At 31.8% G+C, this 24,149-nt stretch overlaps 2 protein-coding genes across 2 annotated transcripts in view; both read right to left on the bottom strand.

The window, feature by feature from the left end:
- The window catches only part of LOC115881238 (neutral alpha-glucosidase C-like), a 15,548-nt gene extending 13,844 nt beyond the window's left edge, over positions 1 to 1,704 (bottom strand). The window contains exon 1 of the mRNA XM_030898655.1: positions 1,151 to 1,704. Coding sequence (XP_030754515.1) covers positions 1,151 to 1,264 — 114 coding nt within the window. The 5' untranslated portion in view covers positions 1,265 to 1,704. The remainder of the gene's footprint in view (positions 1 to 1,150) is intronic.
- LOC115881239 (glucosidase 2 subunit alpha-like) lies at positions 1,644 to 24,149 on the bottom strand. Its single transcript, XM_030898656.1, has 7 exons — positions 24,073 to 24,149; positions 21,132 to 21,248; positions 18,918 to 19,142; positions 11,006 to 11,159; positions 6,436 to 6,653; positions 3,954 to 4,140; positions 1,644 to 1,724 (listed from the first exon to the last, which is right to left on the bottom strand). Exons 1-7 carry the CDS (start codon positions 24,078 to 24,080, stop codon positions 1,692 to 1,694), a joined length of 942 nt encoding a protein of 313 aa, XP_030754516.1. The 5' UTR covers positions 24,081 to 24,149; the 3' UTR covers positions 1,644 to 1,691.

The raw sequence follows: 24,149 nt of genomic DNA, 5'->3' as shown, positions 1-24,149 counted from the left end.
TCGTTATTTTCTATAATTTTTAATAAATATATTCAAGAAGTAAATTGTAATTTTAAGATATGTGGATGAGGTTGAATATTGAGGCTATCCAATATTCTTAAAAAAATTATTATTTATTCTAACTTCCACCAACAATCTTTCCCACCACACTCGCCCTGTACAATAGAATAACAACTTTTACTGGCAACCTTTAGTAAATGTTACTTTCAGTATATATATAGTGAATGTTTGAAATTACTAGGGAAAGTCGACAAATCTCTTTAAATTACCACATTTACTGCTCCAATGCGTAATTGCTAGCATTTCATACTGAATGTTAACTATCACTTAATTTTCGACTTTTACTGTAACATATACCCCGATAAAAAGAAAAAAATATTCGTTTATATCATACGACTACCAGAATGTTAAGTTCGAGTTAGAGTGAAAAGAATTGGTATAAATATACAGTATATCCCCGGATTGTCGACAAGAGAAAACATTTTTTTATTATTAACATTTTGAGGAAAATGTATTCTTCATAAAAAAATTTTGCTTGTTCTAAAATGGTTAATCTCGTTATACTTTTTTAATTTTTTATACCGTTTTAAGTTTAAAGCCCAAAAAATTAAAAAGCGTTTCTATGGTAATATCATTTCGATTTAGAAAAAAATCAAGTATATTTTCATGTTTATTTTTTAATTTTCTTTAATACGGTATGGAAATTTCGAAAAGTATAAACGAGATAAACTATTTTAGAACAAGTAACATTTTTTATAAAGAATGTATTTTTCTCAAAACGTTAAAAAAAGTTTTTTCTCTTGTAAAGACTATCCGGGGACATACTGTATACTCATACAGTAAATCTCTCTATAAACCATAAATAATATTGTAGTGTTGTTGATATATCAAAATCATCATTCCAATGAACAGTTAAATATTAAAAAAACATAAAAAGTGAATCATAATTTATGAAGTTATGATAAAATATTTAGTATGTATTTCTGGAGTCTCAAAAAAAAACTGTAAAATGGATTAACAAAATATACTATTCATGTTTTATATTAATTGGCAAAGGGGAGAAAACTTATTTATATATTACAAAAAAAATATTTGAGAAAAGAAATGTTTAAATGTCCAATATTATTCAATGATTAAAATCATATCTTACCTGGAGCATACCATAAATATTGTGCACATCCCTATGTTTAACATTACCATAATGCAAGGTATCATAAGGCAAAGATCTTTCGTACAAATTATCAAACAAAGTAGGTTCGTTCATGTCGTTCCAGAAACCACCAAGAGCGGATGTGGATGGGAAGTTAGTGTACAAATGCTGATTGGCATAGTAATCTCTGGCATCGGGGTTCAAGTAATCCACCCAGCTGGTTTCGCCAGGCCAACATTCAGACACGAACGGAGTGCCATTTGGATTGGTTACGAAGTAGTTGTTCTCCAACAGATCGGTGTATACTTTGTAGTCGTTGTCGATCTTGATGTGGGGATCGGAAATGGGGACCAGTTTACGGTGGCCTTGGGCATCGACCCAGTTTAATAGGTCGACGGGATCGGGGAAGCTGGAAGCGTTCCAGGTGAACCATTTGCGTTCGGAGGTGTATTCGATGTCCAGCCAGAGCACGTCCAATGGGAATTCGTATTTGTCAAAGTCGCCGATGGTTTCTTTAACGTCTTCGGTGGTGTTGTAGCAATCATCTGCATTGGTGGTAACCCAAAGCCCAAAGCTAAAAATAAACGGGTTTTAAAGATATTATCATATATAAGAACAGTGCTTGATCAAGAAGGTTTATAGTTGAGCAAATTTTATAAGACAGTTTCTTTAACTAGCATTGTCGTTTATACTATAAAATTATAGAACTTTTTGATTTTCAGTGCTACTTGCAAGTTGTATTTGTTACGATAGTACTTGATCACGATTAATATAAACATTATTAAAGCTAAACCGTTTTTACATCATAATATATTACTGTTGTTATATAACACTAAAATTGATATTTTTCTTACAGAAGAACTACAGTAACCGGTATCTAATAAAATGATTATCATTGTGAAAATATCTTATTCCGAACCGGCGATAGTGCGTCGGGCAACTGTAGCTCCTATAATAATAAAGAATTTTTGTTTATGTGTAGACCTAAAGTAAAGTAACCTAGAATGTATTTCAGAATAATATTTTAACTTCCACAAGGTGGCTCAAAATCGTGCGAGTGGATCGGGATGATTCAGTATAGACCATCTAAAGTAATACTTAATATAGTTTTGCTTTCGGAACAGTTCTTGTATTTTTATTAATTTTTTTAAGAAAGACTGAAAACTAGATATTTTTTATTTATTTATTAATATCTCTAAAACTATTGAAATATATTTACTTATATTTTAGGATTATGTAAAGTGGTCTGAAAGGAAGCCAAAAACGCAATAATATGCAGGGTGTTCAATTAAAAAAATTTATCCCGATCTACTCACTTTTTTGAGCCACTCTGTAGAAGTTAAAATACTTTCATCAAATACATCCTAGTACATAATTTAGGTTTGCACTTACACAAAATTCCATTTTTTTTTATTCTAGGAGCTACAGATGCCCGACGCACTATTGCTGAACACTGTATTGATATTTGCATTTAGTGTTTGTATAATAAAATTGTTATATTTGTATATAACTGTTTTAAATGTAGAATATCGGTTGTTTCGATCTCTTAGCGTTTTATTATATTAAATAAAACCCATTTGTGTTTAATCTCAATATTTCTATATAGTTTATCTCTTTAGCAGGAGAATTCTACAATACATTTTTAAAATAGTAACAGAAATAGTATTTCTGTACTAAGGGTATATATGCTAACGATACGGTGCTCCTAGCTAGCAATGAGAAAGATTTGCAATGCCTGGTGGACAGAGTTAGCAGTATCAGTCAGAGTCATCGTCTTAAAATAAACATAAACAAAACAAAATTTATGATTATCAGCAAACTAAATATTGAAAATATGAGGATACAAGTAGAAGATCGAACTATAGAAAGGGTAAGAAGATTTAAGTACTTGGGTTGCTGGCTAAATGATAAATGGGATTCTGATAAAGAAATCAAACATAGAATTCAAATAGCCAGAAACACTTTTTTCAAAATGAAAACTCTACTCTGCCACCGAGACCTGAATCTGACTACTCGATGGCGAGCTACCAAATGCTATGTACTCTCTACATTGTTGTACGGAGTCGAGGGTTGGACGTTGAAGGCACGGACCATGTCACGCTTGGATTCATTTGAGATGTGGTTATACCGACGAATGTTGAAAATATCCTGGACCGAACGAATAACAAATCTCGAAGTATTAGAAAGAATGTGTAAGGACCAAGAACTATTGACTACAATAAAACGACGGAAAGCAGCATATTTTCGTCATATTTTTAGAAATAACAAATATAGTTTCCTACAGCTGATCGTTGAGGGAAAGATTGAAGGACGACGAGGCATCGGGCTTAAACGGTCCTCCTGGTTGCGGAATTTGCGCCAGTGGTTTAATATAGAAGAGGCCAGTGCAATTATCCGTTTGACTCAAGACAGGGAGGAATTCCAATTGATGGTCGCCAACCTCCGATGAGGAGAAGGCACATGAAGAAGAAGAGTACTTAGGGTACAGAACTAGAGTAGTCCTATTATAAAATTAGATTTAATTAACAGAAGACACACTACGCTATCAACGTCAAAAACAGTACCGAGAACAAACATGATACATGATAAAGGAATCTTAAAAAAAAACAATTCTTCTGCACTTGCAAAAAAACACAAATTATACAAAAAAATTAGATATTCTTTCTCATCTTACCTGTAATTAAATATATTTACCAGTATATTTAGTATATAACAATCTTGTTATATACTTCTTATATTTATTGCTAGATATTCTTTAGATTTACAGATCCATTATTAACAACATTAGCAAATGATTACTTACTTGAGGCAAATGAGGTTTTCCAGTCAAATCTACGTATTGTCTGACAGTCTCCTTTAGAGAAGGTCCTAATAAGACGAATAAGTCAAGAGTACCTCCATTAACCATGAAATAAGCTGATTTTCTGTTATTATCAATGTCAATAAACATCTCAGCTGCGTTGTGCAAAAAGATACCGGAAGTGTTGGCTCTGTAAGCACAAATAATAAAATTAAGATATGACACAGGTTAGCTTATAGACCACATACTCCTAACAACATACCCTTAAAAAAATCATAGACAATTTTAGAAATATTTTTTAAAAATTATGAGCAGAGAAAATATATACTTTTTTAAATAAACAGAAAGTAGTCTCGACTGACTAGTGAGAAAGAAAATCTAGGAACTAGTAGGGTTGCAGTTGGAAGGGTTTGACAAAGAATTAATACACTTTGTTAATTGTCAAGCTTTCGGAATTTATTCATTCCTTCCTCAGGCCATTAACGTGGTACAAGAGACCTTCATAAAAAACTACATTAAAAAATTGGCTTGTGTTGAAAACTCCACCGTGAAGCATCGCTGACCAGTCAACCACAAAAAAGAGAGTGCTCTTGTGAGGCGGTGAAGCCGCCTGATATTTATTTAAAACATTGGAATAATTACGATATGTTCGATTAAAAATTCAATTCCGTCTGAAGACGGTGGAGTTTTCAACACAAGCCAATTTTTTAATGTAGTTTTTTTTATAAAGGTCTCTTGTACCACGTTAATATCCTGAGGAAGGAATGAATAAATTCCGAAAGCTTGACAATTAACAAAGTGTATTAATTCTTTGTCAAACCCTTCCGACTGCAACCCCACTAGTTCCTAGATTTTCTTTTTTAAATAAATATATTAATCAGTCCAGTAAACCGTAAAACAGGATATAATAATTCAACGAACAATAAAAATTTTGAAACTAATATGAAGTTTGAGCATCTTTTTTTCGTAAAAATCCAAGACGGCGGCTTTTCCAAGGGCTATAAATGACCAAAGAACCGGCTATAAAACTAGTTATAGATGTTAAAGAACTGGTTAAAACTGTTATAAAACCTGTTATAGCAGTTATTAAAACGATATGGCTGCTTTAAACCAGGCTACAGCTGTTATAACTATTGTTTTCAGACCAGCCTGTTGTTTCAGCTCCACTATACTTGGCTCATCTCCACCACCTCAACAGCAAGCATTTTATGACCCACCGCCATCTTGGATTTGGTGGTCTGGCAGTCCCCTTGGTTTGACTACTACACTCAGATGCATAAAAAACGCAACGGAGAAAATTTTGGTAAAATTTAAAGTGTTATATTTTTATTTTTGTTATTTTTAGCCCTATTTTCATAAATTTTTTAGCAAGCTGTATATAATTATATCAACTTTAATTCGTAAACTCAGTTTTTTATAAACTTTAGTATTTGGCACATTATACAGGGATAATCGAGAGATTGTTCTTTACCGTAACTTTAACACACCCTGCGCAATAATTTCGTCTGTAAATTTTCCTAAAATATAATTTTACGGTCAGAACCATGTCTTCTGAGCATTTTGTTTTTTGGATCATGTCAATACATGTCTTGGTTAATTTTAAGAGCGAAATGAACTTCCCACCAACACTTTGCAATTTTTTCAATTATAATTTCTTTTTGAAGTTATTTTTCAATATGACAAGCTAGCTTTGGTGATTATTGTGAACTATATATTACTATAAACTGTCCATCATATTCGACGTTTGGGAAATGCTTGACAGAAGGGTCAGAGGTCGCGAAGTGGTACAAGCTTCATTAAATGCACTTCACTTGGTTGTTAAAGAAGAATGGGAAAGCATAACGCAATATGACTTATGTAGCCTCAATGACAGTATGAACGGACGTATACAGGCAGGCAGGTTATAGCAGCCAGGGGAAGTAATTGAACGTATTAGGGTATTTTTACAATTTTTTTTTGTTTGTATACTTGAGTATTACAGATGTTTCCTTTAATATCGTTAGTTCCGTTACCGTTATTAATGTTTATTAAAACCAGGATTCTATCGTTAGCCTTTAACGGTTTTTTAATTTAGTACAGAGTATCCAATGCAGCGTAATATGACGTTACGACAATAGCCACCAAAACCATTTCGTCGTATTAAAAAATTACATCAAAAGTAATGACAATTAAAAAAATTGCAATTTGATTGTGATCAGTTCATTTCGCTCTTAAAAATTAACCAAAGCATGTATTGACATGACCCAAAAAACAAAATGCTCAGTAGACATGGTTTTGACCATAAAATTATATTTTAGGATAAAAAAACAACCTCTCGATTAACCCTGTATAATATGTCAGTTACTAAAGTTTATAAAACGCTGAGTTTCCAAATTAAAGTTAATATAATTATATACGGCTTGCTAATTTGACCAAAAATTTCTCTGTTGCGCATCTGAGTGTAGAATCAGACATTTGGAGGAAGTTGGTAAAAAATAATACTCACCCAAAACCGTAAATGACTGGGACGGATCCGTACATAGATTCTGTTGTGTTCAGATCATACTTAACCATACCGAAATCTGTGTTTCTCAATCTGTAAGGGTCGATACTGTAATCGGCTGTGTGTCTAAGGGAGAGGTCATCAACGTGCTCATGTAGACCAATCAAGCGTTCAGCACCGACAAATCTGACGCCGAAGGTGAAATCTTGGTCTTCCTCGGTCTGAAATAAATGATGAGAAAATGAGCATCCTAGTTTACAATATTATGCAGTCAGAAAATTCAATTTTCATTTTTTCAGTTCAACTCTAATATGTTATCTTTTGCTTCAAATGCCCATAAACATGTGCAAAAATTATTGTAAAAATGTTATTGTATAATTGTGACCCAACACATACAAGCAAAATGCAAACAAACTGTTTGTTTATTTGCAGATTAATTTGATTACAGACTTGATATACAGGGTAAGGTTTAAATAAGTCCAAGGTGTTTTGGCCAAAATTTTTCTTTTAAATTTGGGATTTTTTAAAAAAATTTGGGAATTTTTTTTAGGTAAAAAATATAATTTCTTGATAATATGATAACATAGGTAGTAGATTAAATTTCCAAGAAAGAAAACCCAGATCCAGTGGTTCTCAAAATTTAAGCAAAAAATCATTTTTTTTGGAAATTTTCAAAATAAAATAAACTCGGTTATTTTGGACTTATTTGAAAAACACTAAAGATAAAAAATGTTTTTTTGTCGAGATCTAGCAGCCCTAAAAATATTTGCTCTTATTTAAGACTACTCTGTATAATATTTTTTTCTAAATTTCGTATAAATAAATAAAATGCTAGTTTGAGAGATACAGGGTGTAGAAGTTTTATTTTTATTTCGATTTTTTCTAAATAATTTCTGAAATAACGTCAATATTTGGATGAAATTTGGTGTCTCGTTTTTTGACATGAGAAATTTGATTTTGATGTCAATATGACTCCTACTTGTAGAGGGCGCCAACTACCCGTACCTGTATAAAAATACTGAGTAAAAAAAAATATATATTTTTACGTAAAAAAAGTCTCTTGGTAAAAATCGCTACAAGTAATGGTTCTCGAGATATTTGGAATCGAAATTATCAATACCTGTCATCATTGACATGTTTTTGTGCCAAAAATTGAAAAGAAACGGTTTTATCATCATTTTTCGCAGAAAAATTTATGATTAATTTAAAAAAATAAAAATTTCCCAAAATTATTATTTCAGTCAAATAATCAATCTACTCAACTTGTTTATTTTTTGTCAATAATGACACTATTAACTATTTCCATTCTAAATATCTTGAGAACGGTTGCTCTCGTAGCGATCTTTTTTTACGAAGATTTTTTTAAGACTTTTTTCATGTAAAAAGTCATGGAATGTATATTTTTTCACTCAGTAGTCTTATACAGGTAGGGACGAAAAGTTATTACTCTTCAAAACAGTTAAAACCAGTTGTGCCACCTACAAATAGGAGTCATATTGATATCAAAATCAAATTTCTCATAACAAAAAACTCCCAGACACCAATTTTCATCCAAACTTTTTGTTTTATTTTTATCTGTAGAATCACCCAACGAAGTTAGATATACTATTTTTTTGACACCCTGTATAATATAAACATAAAATGTATTTTTACCTCTCAAGAGCAAAAATAAACGGGGAGGTATAAAGCTCCTAAAACGTTAAGCATTTAATGTTCGTTAGGCAAATATGATTCCATAGTCAAATACCACTGCAATTTGGTCTGCGTTGAACCAACGCAGTGGTATTTAGAAAAAATGACTTTTATTTTGTAGATTTTCTTCTAGTGGTGAAAAACAGAAGAAAATTTAGTTTAATATATTTTTAATGCAAAATATATGAGCAAAACGTTAATACACTCACCGGCACCAAAAACAGGCATAGGCACCTTAAAATTTTAATGTATTTTAAAGTTTAATATATTTTGCTCTAGTGGGTCGATTTTGACGATTTTTTAAGCAATTTGTAGATACATTATTTGACTTTTTAGTGTCTTATTCTAAGTTAAAAATGACAGTTTCCAACTGTCAATTATACGAGGGAAAACAAAATGTTGATACTTTGGTGAAAGTTTAAAACATCTTGTAGAATATGTTAACGAAGCAAATACTTTATAAATTAATTAAAAATCATTTTATCATTTAAGTACGCCTTTTATTAATAGTTTGTTTTTTGATTCATCTCAATAGCTTTATTTTTATTGGAGATATTCGCTTTTGAATAAGACAGTAACGATTTATAGCAATTTTAGCATTGATTTTGGGTCCTCATCAACACACTTATAAAATAGTTTTTCTTGTTTTTGTAATGTCACTGTCGTTGAAGAGTCATATTATTTTTTATTGACGTTTAATTTAGTAGAGACGGTTTTATGTTCTGAAGTATCGGCTATTGCTGCTTTAATTGATCATTTTAGAGACCATAAGTTTTGGAATTAAAACCATATCTGCTAGAGTCACTGCCCAAAAGACAATAATAATGATGATTTTTAATTTTTTGAATGATTTTTTAAAGACAATGACAATACATAAATCATAATAGTTATTAATGATACAAGTTCGATACGAACATCATAATAAAACGCGTGTAACGTTAAGTCACGAGGCATTAGCCGAGTGGCTTAGTTACACAAGTTTCATTAAAAAGTTCGTATCGAACGTGTATCATTCAAAATTTAATCTACGACGCGACACGAGGGACGATCCAAAGAGATTTGATTTAATTTAAAATATCAGAGATATCCTCATAAAAATTAAAATTCAAAATTATTAGGTGCCCATATTAGTCAACGCCGTGGTAACCGTGCTTGTTGATTGTTTCCATTTTGACTTTGACAACTCAATTATTGATGTTCAATTTTGTGTTAAACGCTCAGTTTTAGCAAAAAACAAAAAATAATATTAATATGGGTGATTCTGATTCTGAAAGTGTTCCTTCGGATATTGAAGGCATTGCGCAAAACGTTGTCGATTCCCTACTTCCCGAAAAATCAAGACAAACGTACGAGCAAGCCTATGTAAAACTTGAAGATGGGTGTGAAGGGAAAGGAATCAAGAATAGTAGTAACGAAAAGGTTCTCCTGGCATATTTTGAACATCTTTCAAAACATAGGAAGGCTTCATCACTTTGGGTATATTATTCCATGCTACGTTCAGTTATATCAGTGAAGAAAAATACAGATATTAGTAAGTACGTCCATTTAATTGCATTTCTAAAAAGAAAATCGGAAGGATTTCGGTCAAAAAAATCGAGAATTTTAAGAAAAAAAGACATAACTCGTTTTTTTTTGGAAGCCGATGATAAAACTTATTTCCTGACAAAAGTTTCATTGATAGTGGGACTTGCGGGAGCCTGCTGTATCGAGTTGACAAATCTGCAGCTGCAAAATGTTAAAGATGAAGGACAATGTATTCATGTCATTATTCCATTTACGAAAACAAAGATATCACGAGATTTTTTTATAACGAAAGGGAATGTTAAAGGAATAAATATGGTGGAAATGGTTCGAAGATATATAGCTATGCGGCCAAGCAACAAAGAGCATATTCAATTTTTTGTGGGGTACAGAAACGGAAAATGTATTAGGCAACCCGTTGGCATTATTAGGGAAAATGCCGTATAAAATAGCATTGTTCCTAAGTCTTCCAACTCCACAACAATACACTGGACATTGTTTCCGTAGATCGTCTGCGTCGTTGCTTGCAGATTCAGGAGTGGATTTATTAACTGTTTAAAGACATGGTGGTTGGCGCTCTAACACAGTGGCAGAGAGCTATATAGAAAATTCCAAAGAAAATAAGAAAAAAGTGTCATGTAATATTTTGGGTAACATTTCTGGCAATGATGGGTCTTCAACAACTTCAAGCACTCAGGAAATAAATTTACTTTCTAAAAATTCAACTCACCTGTCATCGTCTGGAATTAATTTAACCAATTGTACTGATATTATAATTAATGTTTACAATAAATAAATTTATTTAGGTACCTTTTTTTGCTTGTTTCTTATTTTAAAATTTGCGTGTGTCATAATGACATTGTCGTAGATTAACACTATTTTATGTCTGTTGACTAGGACCAAAAGCAATGGCATGGTTTTAATGTCAAAAATACGAAAAATACGTTAGTGTCTTTTTCAAAAAAGCGATTATCTCCAAAAAATATAAAGCTATTAAGATGAATCAAAAAACAAACTATTGAGAAAAGATATACCTAGATGATAAAATTATTTTTAAATTTTTTGATTTGTTAACGTGCTCCACAGAGTGTTTCAAACTTTCACCAAAATATCCACATTTTGTTTTCCCTTGTATAATTAACAGATGGCAACTTTCATTTTTAATTTAGAAAGAGTATGGAAAGAGTTATTAAAAGTCAAATAATTTAGCTACAAATTGCTTAAAAAATCATCAAAATCGGTCCACTAGAACACAATATATAAAACTTTAAAATACATGAAAATTTTTAGGTGCCCGCTTTTCGTGCCGGTGAGTGTAATTATCATTGTTGAGCTGAAGTTATGTTTTACCATCACTTACATTTTGGAAAATGATCCTGTTGCCTTCCAAAACAGTTGCCAATGCATCATCATGGTAGAATTCGATGCTTAATGGATTGTAGTGGACGATTACTTTATTTTTGAATTTGTCCGAAGCTATCACATAGAATTCACTAATTGCATTCACAGTTAATCTGAAACAGAATTATTGATTAAACTCCTCTGTCAACTTAGAAACTTTTTAATATCTTTGAGAAAAGTCCATCAGCCTTACTATACTCCTCTTAAACGGCTTGACCGATTTTGATGAATTTTTATACCGGGTGTTGCATCGTCGGACGGGACATAGGAAATCCCATGTAAATTTTAATGGGGTCAATTATTGACTTCCCTAATTATTTTAAAGAATAATTCTATTTAGGTTTATTGAAGAGCACTAAAACCCACATTCAAAAGAATAACTTTAGATATTTTTGATTAGCTCATTTACGAGTTATCGCCGATTTCTTTTTAAATATTTCTCTTTTCTTATGGCCCTGTATTTACTTATGAGCACCAGTTAAGGTAAAAGATAACTGTCAAATGAAGTTGTCATTTCAGAAATTTAATTATTTAGTGCCTTTATTGTTATTGAAAACTCATTCCTACATCGGAAATCTTAAAGATGTATTTATAAATACAAATTAATATGAATTAAAGTAAAATAAAGTAATTAATTACAAGGTTAATTATAGTATTATTACAATATTCAATAACTTATTAATTTAGGTACTATTAAATTTTTAGAACTTTAGGATTTAAGAAGATGTTTAAATATTCCTCCATCGACTACTAGACAATAACCCAGGCGATCATAAAATTCTCTTCTTACATTCGCTAGTTGGTAAACTGAAATTCTATTGCATTCGGCAGAAATAGCATTTTTTAACTCGTCTAGATTTGGGTATATTTTATCCTTATATGTCCTGTTTTTTTAAATGTCCCCACAGAAAGAAATCGTTTGGCGAAATATCAGGAGACCTTGCTGGCCAATTTACTGTATGATTTAGGCCAATAACGTTTCCGTTAAAACTGTTGTCTAAATATTCCCGAACAGCTAGGGTACTATGTGCCGGGCAGCCATCCATTTGGTACCAAACTTCCTGATTTTCCCTAGCGGCATCATGTAAAGTAGGTAAAATATGATTTTCGAGTAGTTCCAAATAATATTCTGCATTTAAATTTCGCGTAAGAAATAATGGCCCGATAATATTGTGTCCGAATGTCCCTGCCCAAACATTTACTTTCTGTGGATATTGCGTCTTTGTTTCGACAAACCTGTATTGGTTTTCTTTGTTCCAATATCGATAATTTTGAACATTGGGTTCATTATTTAAGGTAAACGTGCATTCATCAGTGAAACATATGTTTTTTAAAAATTACCTATCCGTGTTTGCTCTTTCCATCATATCAAAACAAAACGCTTGCCGCCGTATTTGTCCCCATCTCGTAGCTCTTGGTGCTTTTCATATTTGAACAAATAGTACTTATTTCGTTTCAAAATTCGAAATGCTGTAGTGTGATCTATTCCTATTTCATCCTCAAGTTTCCTTGTGCTGATCTTTCCATCGTTCTCTTCCACGCACAAAAAACTTCCAAGTCGGTATCATTTCTTGCATCTTCTCTTTGTTCCTGCCTTGCTTCATATCTGCAGTTATTTATTAGGGTACCTTTGGTCTCAAATCACTGGATATTCCTTGCGATTGTAGATTTTCCAGGTAGGTATCGGTCTATTTGGATACAGAGCAGCAAACATGTCCGACACCTTTTGATAACTATTTCCTTGTTCACAACTCATAATACCATTTAATCATCAATACTTTTTCTTCAGTATGTAGGTATGAGTTTTTAATAATAATAATAAAGCACTAAATATATAAATTTCTGAAATGACAACTTCATTTGACAGTTGTTTTTTACATTGACTGGTGCTCATAAGTAAATACAGGGCCATAAGAAAGGAGAAATATATAAAAAGAAATCGGCGATAACTCGTAAACGGGCTAATCAAAAATATCTAAAGTTATTCTTTTGAATGTGGGTTTTAGTGCTCTTCAATAAACCTAAATAGAATTATTCTCTAAAATAATTAAGGAAGCCAATAATTGACCCCATTAAAATTTACATGGGATTTCCTATGTCCCGCTCGACGATGCAACACCCATAGGTTGTCTATATTTTTTATTTTTTTGGACAAAAATTTTGATTTTTATTCTTTTTATTATGTGGCATTAATACCTTAAATTAAAAACGTGAGTATGATTGGGTATAATGGTATTTACCCAAATTCAATATACCGTTTATTGACCCTTTAAGTACCGGGTGCAAAAACATGGGTATTTACCAAGTATTTACCCAAATTTCAATATACAGGGTAGTCCGAACTGTATTCCGGAAACTTCGGCAGCATATTCTGCAGATAAAAATAAGTAAAAACCTTCGTATAAATGTAGGTATGTCTTAAAATGCTTTGTTTCGGAGATACAGGGTGTTGAAGTTTCATTTTTATTTCGATTTTTTCCATACAATTCCTGAATTAACGTCAATATTTTGATGAAAATTGGTGTCTGAGAGTTTTTTGTTATAAGAAATTTGATTTTGATGTCAATATGGCCCGTACTTGTAGAGGGCGCCACCTGATTATTTTTTAACTGTTTTGAAGTGTAATAACTTTTCGTTCGTACCTGTATAAAACTACTGAGTGAAAAAATATACATTTCCGTGATTTTTTACGTAAAAAATGTCTCTTGGTAAAAATAGCTATAAGCAACTGTTCTCAAAATATTTAAATAAAAATAGTCAATTATTTTATGTCAATGTATTGATAAATTTGATTTCAAATATCTCGAGAACCATTACTCGTAGCGATTCTTACCCTTTAAGAGTCCCTTTTTACTTAATAATTTTATACAGGTACGGACGAAAAGTTATTACTTTTCAAACGAGTTAAAAATATGTAGGTAGCGCCCTCTAGAAGTAGGAGCCATATTGACATCAAGAAATTATTTGGAAAAAATAGAAATAAAAATGAAACTTCTACACCCTCTGTACCTCCGAAACTAAGCATTTTAGAACTTACATTTATACGAACTTTTTTACTTATTTTTATCTGCAGAATATGCTGCCGAATTTTCACTTATAATATCACAAGAGCTTAAATTATTTTCGGAAATTTTTTTGAGGGCACGAATATTTTGAAAATTATCCCGAGTCGAAGACGAGGGATAATTTTCCTAAAATATTCGTGCCCGAAAGAAAATTTCCAGGAATAATTTAAGCTTGCGTGGTATTCGGTAAGAAAATTAAAATATTGACCAATAAAATATTGAAACATCTGGCAATTTCAGACCAACAGAAATCGAAATACAGTGCAATACTTTGAAAGTTATTGCTCTGATTTGCACCTGCTTACTGCTTACTCGAGGGCCCTGCTCTCAGACTCCATAAAATTTTTGGATAATCTGGTTATGTTTGATTTTTTGCTAGTTATTTGAAAATTACCAATATCGTTAGAGATAAACTGTAGCATTTTTTTTTTGGTTTTTCAGAACGTGTAGATTCTGTTAGGCGCTATACAAAAGGATTCTTGTACGCCCTTATGCAAGAAGATAAAGGAAAAAGGATCGAAGAAAAACTTAACTCACTGCAATTACAACTTACAGAAATCACCAAATGTCCTGTAGAAAAAGCAGCTGTGTTGGATCGCGCATTAAGATTTTTTAGAACCGAATTTAAGCAAAGATGGTCTGCAGCTTGTCGCAAAGAAGACCGTTTTATGAAAAATAATGAAAAGTGGCTGGCAACTTCAATAGAGTTACCTTTTTTTGGAACAAGGACACAAAAAGCTGGGCGTCCGACCAAATGTTTCCAGGATTTAAGCGAGAGCAGTAAAAGACGCAAAACTCAAGAATTAAGAGAGCAAGTACCTGCTAACGAGCTTCTGTATGCAGCTAGCATTAGTCAACGCACTAGTGGCAATACAGACGCCTCTGTAGTACTAAAGGAACTAATGTCTACCCCAACGAGAGCAAAAACATATCGCAAAGCATTTAAATCCTCTGAAAAACAAGTAAGCGTTAGAAAACATAGTCCTCAAGAAGCATTGGCCATTTTTGTGGAAGGTGACTTTACAAGGAGGCAGTGGGAAATTCTTCATGGGGCAAATAAAAATATCTACCCTTGTTATTCCCTTCTTCAAAAAGCGAAAAAAGAATGTTACCTTGAAGAAATCATAGTTACAGAGACACATATTGAGGTACAGCTTCAGTCGTTATTGGATCATACATCATTACGTTTGTACAAATATTTAGCCGAGGTGATTGAAACCTGTACAAAAAGTGAAAAAGAAAATTTGGAATTGATTCTCAAATGGGGATGTGACGGCTCCCAACAAAGTCAGTACAAACAAAAATTTCAGGACGTGAGCAATAATGATGGAAACATTTTTCAAAGTTCCCTAGTTCCTCTGCGACTGATTGTAACAACAACGTATGGAGATACTAAAATTGTATGGCAAAACCCAGTTCCCTCTTCTATAAGATTTTGTCGTCCTATACGCATAAGATTTGTGAGCGAAACAAAGGATATCACAAAAGAAGAAATAGCATACATACACAACCAAGCAAATAGTCTAGATAAAACAATACTACAAACAGATAATGGTATTGTAAAAATCAAATATACCATGTTGTTAACCATGGTTGACGGAAAGGTCTGTAATGCCGCCACTGACACTACATCTACTATGCGTTGCTATATTTGTGGGCAGACCGCAAAAGACTTTAATAAATTGTTAAATGTAGAAGAAATAAATGTCGAAGCTTTACAATTTGGACTGTCTGTTCTTCATGCAAGAATTCGGTTCTTTGAATCCTTATTGCATTTAGCCTACAAGCTTCCACTTAAAAAGTGGCAGGCCCGTACACAAGCAGAAAAAGATATTGTCAAGGAACGGAAAGCAACAATACAAAAGATGTTCAGGGAACAAATGGGTTTATTGGTGGATGTTCCCAAAGCAGGATTTGGGAACACCAATGACGGCAACACGTCAAGGAGATTTTTTGCGGACCTACATACATCTGCCCGAATAACCGGAATCGATATAAACTTAATTACACGGTTTAGAGTAATTCTGGAAGTAATTTCTAGTGGAATGAGCATAGATATTCCAAAGTTTAGTGAATACGCAAAAAACACAGCAACTATGTATGTTCAGTTATACGGATGGTGTCCTATGACACCCACAATCCACAAAGTATTAATGCACGGTGCCAATGTAATAAGTCACGCAATTCTTCCAATAGGACAGTTGTTGGAGGAGGCAGCAGAGGCTCGCAATAAAACTTTTCGGCAGTACAGGCTTGGATTCTCAAGAAAATTTTCGCGTGAGCAGTGCAACCGAGATATTTTAAACAGACTACTGCTAACTTCGGATCCATATCTAAGCTCTATCCGTCCAAAACATCAAAAGAAAAGAAAGCCATTTTCCAAAGAAGCATTGGATCTTATGGTGGCAATAGATCCACCACACATCAGCATCGTCCATCAAGTATTAGATGATGAATCGGGTGATGAAAACCTAGTAGATGATATTGATCAGGATTTTGATTACGAGGACTGACTAATTCGTTTGAAATAATTAAGTTTTCTTTGTTTTATTCAGAGTATACCTATATTGCGAAAAACTTCATTTCGCATATTGTTTCGTTATTACTTTTCTTTTTCTTCGTTTATTACTTTTTATATGTACCTGTATTCTATCTTTAACCATAAACTATTACATCACATTTATAATTTTTACGTAAAAAAAAATTTGGTATGTTTTTTAATTCAAGATACCAATCCACATTTTTTTCTTGGAGACGTTAGTGAAACCCCTTGTATATAACACGGAGTTCAATAGTATTTTTTCAAATATAAAATGTTATATTTTAGAATGATATTTTTATTTCAGTATACGTGTTTTAGACTGAAAAAAAATAATAAAATAATTTTGCGCGCATTTTTGCCATAAATACTCCTATGTGCGTCTGTACGTAGAGTAAGAAGTGTATAGCGAAATGTCGCGATTTGGAAAAGTAAACCAACAAGTCATTAAAGAAGAAATTGAAAATATAAAACCAGATAACACCCGAAAATCAAAATCAAGTGTATGGAAACAGTTTGTTGAATTTTGTGATGAAAAGTCGTATAATATTCATGAGTGTATGAGTGTAGTACAGCTGGCTACTATACTGGAGGACACGCATTTAATATGAAAAAGAAAAATTTTGAAGATTATAAGGAAAGTGTGGTCAAAGTGATGTGGAACTCTACTGCTAAGCAGTTGCAAGAAATTTATTACGAAAAATATAAAATAAAATTTAATCCGTTTTCTGATGTGGAATTTGTGACCGCCAGAGCTGCACGCGATGCTAAGCGCAAAATACTACAGAGAGATTCAGCAAAAAGAAAAGTGAGTGCTTCAGCCTTAACCAGTGACGAATACAAAAAAATTATTGAAATGTGGGATGAAAATACTCCAGATGGGTTGCAGCGTAAATTTTTTCACATAGTTTCACATGAGCTGGCATGGAGAGGAGGGGAAGGACATTCTGCTTGTATCCAATACTTCAAAGAAGAAACTGATAATTTCGGAAACCCAAAAGGTCGGATAGAATATAATCCAATTTTCTCTAAAACCACACAAGGTGGTTCTAAAAAACTGTCGGATAGTAAATGGTTGATTAGAAATTTCGAAAATCCACAAATGTGTCCGGTTCGCTTGTTTAGAAAGTTGATGGAAAAAAGGGGAAATCTTATTCAAACCGACAGACTATTCTTAACACCAAACCCATACTGGAATCAACCCAATTCGAAAGGATGGTACAAGAATAGCCCAGTTGGTAAGAACATTGTATCTTCATGGTTTAAATCAGCAGCTTCAGATATAGGAATTGACACTAAAAAAGTTAAAATAACCAATCATTCTGCAAGAGCAACAGCTGTTTCGAATTTGGCCAAGAAAGGAGTTGGTGAACAACAGCTCATTAAAATTACTGGACATAGTAATAGTCAGTCGATCAAACCTTACTTACAGTTGGACGCTGAACATCATCAACAGATGATTGAATCCATGAGGAGCATTTCATCAAGTACTAGCCAGTTCAATCATGATCAGAGCACAATGCAAAATAAAACAGAAAATACCCAGATTCAAACCACCAATTCAAGCCAGCCTACAAACATTTACAATAATTGTGTTTTTAATATTAATAAAACCTATAATTACTAAATGTGTTTCGTTATTATTTTGCTATATTAGTCGATATCATTAAAGATTTGGCATTGAAGATAATTCAACATGAAATAAATTCTAAAAAAATCATATAGATATATCCATCATATTTCGTTAAATAGAAAAATACCAGCTTTAGTTAAATAAAGGCGGCAGAACTATATTTTTTAGAACATGGCAATTTCGAAGAAATTCATATGTAGGTATATCTAACATATTTCCTTAAATAAAAAATATTACCAACCTTAGTTACATCAAATGCTAAAACTCAAATGGGTAATATTTCAATATATAGACATTGTAGTTCATTCACATTATGATTGTAGATCTTATGTTTACCTTTTCAACTGTCAAAAAATTTCCACTAAAGTTTCGTGGCGCCTCGAAAAAATTTCCGGAAATTTTTTCAGTTGCCATGGTAACTAGTCAACATTAAAGCATGTTATTGGTTGAAAAGTAGAGGTGTGAAATTTTCCGGAATACAGTTCAGACCACCCTGCATACCGTATATTATATAGACTGTATAGAAATAATTAATTATAGGAACGATTAATGTATTCCAGAAGAAGACTGTGAAGCGTGAAACATTTCTAATATCATGATAATGTGTTTCCATATAAATTAAAAAAAAACTTACGAGACATTTGTAGGTTCCTTTTCAAGGGAATATTGCAACTTGTATCTGTGATGATCTGGTTCCTCGATAATGATACGGAATCTGTTGTTTTCGAGTCCTCCGATGAGCAAAGTCAAATTATTACCAACTTTGTTTGATACATTGAAATATAGTGCGCCGTCGACATAGTCATCATACACTGCGTTATATTCTTCATTTTCGTTGGGCAGTTTTATTCTCAATCCCCTGCAAGATAGATTACAATTAAATAACTCTAACTAAATTATTTGGAAAGAAAAATAATGGTTAAACTATACAGGGTGACTCATAAACAAGTGCAGTGTTTTTTCGCGAAAAAAAATTGAAAATTTCCTACTTTTCGAAAACATAATGTCTTGGTAATATGGCAACATTGGTAGTGGATTAAATTTACATGCAAAAAAACGCAGAAAAAATCTAGTGATCTTTAAAATTTAAGCCAATTTTTTTTTATTTTCAAATTAAAATAACTCGTTTATTTTGTGATTATTTGAAAAAAAAAGAATGTTTCTTTTAACGACATCAACGAGACCTGAAAATATTTACACTTATTTAAGACTCATCCTGTATACCGGGTGGCGTATACGTGGCTCACCCCTATACCTAACCAAAAAAAATTGAGATTTGGTATGATAGTGTATGACATAAATTAGGATTGATTCACGTATTCACTTCTTTTCGGTCACTTCCTGTTTCACCGGAAATGATTACAACTTTTAGTTTTTAAATGACACCCCCAGTACTTTTTTACTTTATTGGATAGAAAATGACATTTTGAATAGAATGACATATATCATATGTCAACTTTTGACATTTTCAATTAAAAAAAATAGCTTTTTAAATTTGAATTTAGTGTGTCATGGCCATAAATGCAACAAAAATTTGACTCGAAATACCGTATGTTCGAAAGAAAAACGGCGTCCAGTTGGCTGGGAAATGACAATCGATGACATTACCCATACAAATTTAAATATAAAATGACAGCGATCTTCATTTCATAGCCATCACTGATGCCGGTTTTTTTCGATCATACGGTACCAAATGGGTGGTACCAAATTATTCGTAAAAAATGCTTTTTCTAAATATGCTAATGAGACACCTTCATTCTATATGATTTGGGCATCTTTGAACCGGCCAAAACAAGGCACGAAAAACATTAGACCATCAAATCTATTTTCCAAGGCTCCTTGATTAAAAATTAGTGTTTTTAACACAGTGTTTTTAGCTCAAAATTGAAAATTAAAATACGATTTTTTAAGCGAGAATTTCAAAAGTTGAGATAGGATATAGTCATTCTATTCAGAGTGTTATTTCCTATACAATAAAGTAAAAAAATACGGAGGGTGTTTTTTAAAAATTAAAAGTTGTAGTCATTTCCGGTGAAAATCATATAAGGAAGAAAAATCATATAAGGAATCACTAAGGAAGTGACCGAAAACAATTGAATACGTCAATTAATCTTGATTTATGTTATATACCTACTTATGTACCAAATCTTGTTTATTTATCAACTTTCAAAAAAGTTATAGAGGTGAGCCACTTTTGAGAAACAGCCAGTATACTTAAAAATAAACGTGATTTTAATAATAATGGATATGGAGTAAATAATAAATATTGCCTTTTAAAATTATGATATTTAATTTAGAATTAAGAAAAAAATAGTGTTTCTAGTGTATTTACTTAGATATATGTATTATTCTGAGCGAGCAACAGTGATTGAAATAGATAGAAGATAAAAGACAGAACTTTCTACAATCATGACTTGAGCACAAAAACGAAACTTTCAGTGTACCGAGTAATAATTATCCTCACCATGTTACATAGAAGCGAAACCTGGGTGCCGTACCGCCGACACACGAACGCATTAAACACAGACACCTATTCTTTCGAAAATTTTTGACAAATTATGCCAATTTTTTGGATTTCCTTTATCTTACTATTTCAATCATCGTTGATCGCTTCGAATTTTATTTATAAACTACTTATAGAAAAGGTATATTGAGATTACAACCTGATAATTTTTTTTATTCATTTATTTAAACGCACTGATTAAAGATGTCATTATATAATAATCAATTGACTTTAAATGATTTTATTTTATCAATGTCATAATATTATCAAATAATTGAGATAACAAATTAAGCTTTTAACGATTGTTTCATTTAATTGTGTCTATAAATAGAATCAAATACTTACGAGCAAACTGTCTTTGTTGAACAGTTGAATGGAAAGGGTATGTCAAGATTCCTGTCTGCTACTACTACTGTAACAGTAGAGGCCAAAAATAGGCCAGCTACCACTGCTAATGCGTACCTACAAAAATATTTTTTATTAATAACATATGTATATTGCCATCTTTTGACGGGAGATGCACTAATATCTCACCGACCCTTTACGACATCGTCTGTTGATATTGAAAAAGTTTTGCTTTCCGTATCGGTGAGAACCAGCCCCTGGACAGCCCACCTGATGACGGGTAGGCCCAGAAACCGGTGGTGGGGGTGGAGCTTGGTTCCCCCCTTTACGACAAGCAAAACAATTTTCTTTTTATTTTTTTTTCTCTACTTTCGAAAAAATACACAGCTAAAGGCAAGAAAATATTATTTATTAATGTATTTATAATTAGAACAAAGGAAGAACTACACTTAGATATACAGGGTGAGTTTTAAATAAGTTTTTTAAATATTTTCACACAGGGCTGGTAGATATCGATAAAAGAAACATATTTTTAAGTCCAAAATAACAGAGCTATTTTACTTTATATATTAAAAAAAAAAGATTTTTGCTTAAATTTTGAGAACTACTGAATATTTTCTGGGTTTCTTTCTTGTAAATTTAATTTACTACCATGTTGCTGTATTATCAAGTGATTATGCTTTTTAACCAAAAATTAAAAAAAATCAAAGTTTTTTTTGGGAAAAATTTCAAATTTTATTTTTTTTGCGAAAAAAATCTGATGAGTTGTTTCTATCCCTAAAAATATTTGCACTTATTTGAGACTCATCCTCTATGTATATCGAGTTTTACAAAATATGGGCCAAAACAATAATAGTTGAAAGAGTTTAAGTATACCGGGTGCGTCTCAAAAGTGGCTCACCCCTATAAGTATTTTATTTTTTTTAAATAGAAAAAAACGAGATTTGGTATGTTAGTATATGACATAAATTAGGATTGATTGACGTATTTAATTGTTTTACCGGAAATGACTACAACTTTTGATTTTTAAATGGCACCCTCGGTATTTTTTTACTTTATTCGATAGAAAACAAAACTCTGAATAGACATATCATGTGTCAACTCTTGACATTTTTGCATATGGTTTATTTGAAATTATAACTTGCGGTTTGTAACGAAAATTCGACTTGAAATACCAAGTATGTGGTATCAACTTATTCGTAAAAAATGCTTTTTCCAAATATGCTAATGAGCCACCCTCGTTCAATTTGAAAAAATTGAGATATGATTAAAAATACGATTTGAGCATTTTCCAACTGGCCAGGACAAGACACGAAAAACATTAGATGATCAAATCTATTTTTCCAAGGCTCCTTGATGAAGAATTAGTGTTTTTAACATAGCCATGGCACTCTAGATTGAATTTTAAAGTACAATTTTTTATTAAGCGAGAATGTTAAAAGTTGACATATGATTTTAAGAAATTGTCATTCTATTCAGAATGTCATTTTCTATCGAATAAAGTAAAACAATACCGAAGGTGCCATTTAAAAATCAAAAGTTGTAGTCATTTCCGGTGAAACAGAAAGTGACCAAAAACAATTGAATACGTCAATCAATCCTAATTTATGTCATATACTAACATACCAAATCTGGATTTTTTATTTGAAAGAATAAAAAAGTTATAGGGGGTGAGCCGCGTTTGAGATGCACCCGGTATAAAAGATACTGTAACACAGTGTTTTTTAAGTCAAGTAAAGCTTAAAAAAATTAAAGTTAATATAACAAAATTATTTAAGAAAAATAGCAAAAATTATTTTTTTAAGTAAAGGCAGATATAATAAAAAAACCTAATGTAATAAACGAAGATGCTGGAATTAACTGTAATAATTATGAATGAAAATTTTCAACTGAACAAAAACAAAACAGTGAACGTTAAAACTTCAAAATACAGAAGCTGAATAATAAATGTTTTGATTTTCCTTTTAACTCAAAATTATACAGAGTGTTTTCTAAGTAGTGTAAAAAAATTAAGGTGTGATTTAAGACACAAAGTTTATATGAACATGGGTTAAGTACTTTAAAAATATAAAGTCATTTAAAAATAAGTAAAGTAATTTTTGATCTACAAGGTGTTAAAATTTAAGAAAATTAGTGAAATGATAAAATGTGGTGTATAGAAATTATAAATAAATGAATCTCCTGATTTTGCTAATACTAAAATCGATGCATCCTAACTTTTAAAGGCAAATATCTTTAAAACCGTTCACCGTTTTCAACTAAACAAAGAGCCCTTTTTTACGTACAAAAATCCTAGCTTTTTATGGTATTTATTGAAATTACTGTATCTATAAGTATTAAAGAAGTACCGCCAGTAATGCTCTCAACCCTAATAGTACCCTTTCAGGGCTATTCGCTTTGCCATTAAAATGTGTGTACCAAATTTTAATGCCAAAAACGCCAGGAAAACAAAATTTACTCTAATAATATATAGGGCGAGTCTTAAATAAGTGCAAATATTTTTAGGAGTAGTATTTTCCGACCCCAGAAACACGATTATGGAGGTTTTTTCGCTAAAAAATTTTGAAAATTTGGAATTTTTTAAAAAAAAATTTAGTTAAAAATATAATTTGTTAATAATATGACAACATAGGTAGTAGATTACATTTACAAGAGAGAAAATCCAGAAAAGAACTTGTGGTTCTCAAAATTTTAGCAAAAAATTTTTTTTTTTGGAAATTTTTAAAGTAAAATATCTCGGTTATATTAGATTTATTTGAAAAACGATAAAGAGACAATATGTTCCTGTTATCGAGATCTACCAGCCCTGAAAATATTTGCACATTATTTAAAACTCACCCTGTATATTTATTTATAAAAAGGCAATTTCATCTGAATTCTACTTCTATTTTCAGTTAATTAAGATCTAATTAAAATAAATATATTATCTATATTCTCTTACCTTAGCATTATTAAAAGCAAGGTACCACTAATGGACACAAACTAAGTCTTACAGCCAGTCGTCTTCCTATTTTATAC

The sequence above is a fragment of the Sitophilus oryzae genome, unplaced genomic scaffold (genome assembly GCF_002938485.1).
Source record: "Sitophilus oryzae breed Bouriz unplaced genomic scaffold, Soryzae_2.0 scaffold_170_pilon_pilon, whole genome shotgun sequence".
NCBI lineage: Eukaryota > Metazoa > Arthropoda > Insecta > Coleoptera > Curculionidae > Sitophilus > Sitophilus oryzae.
This window is presented reverse-complemented; position numbering and strand designations above follow the sequence as displayed.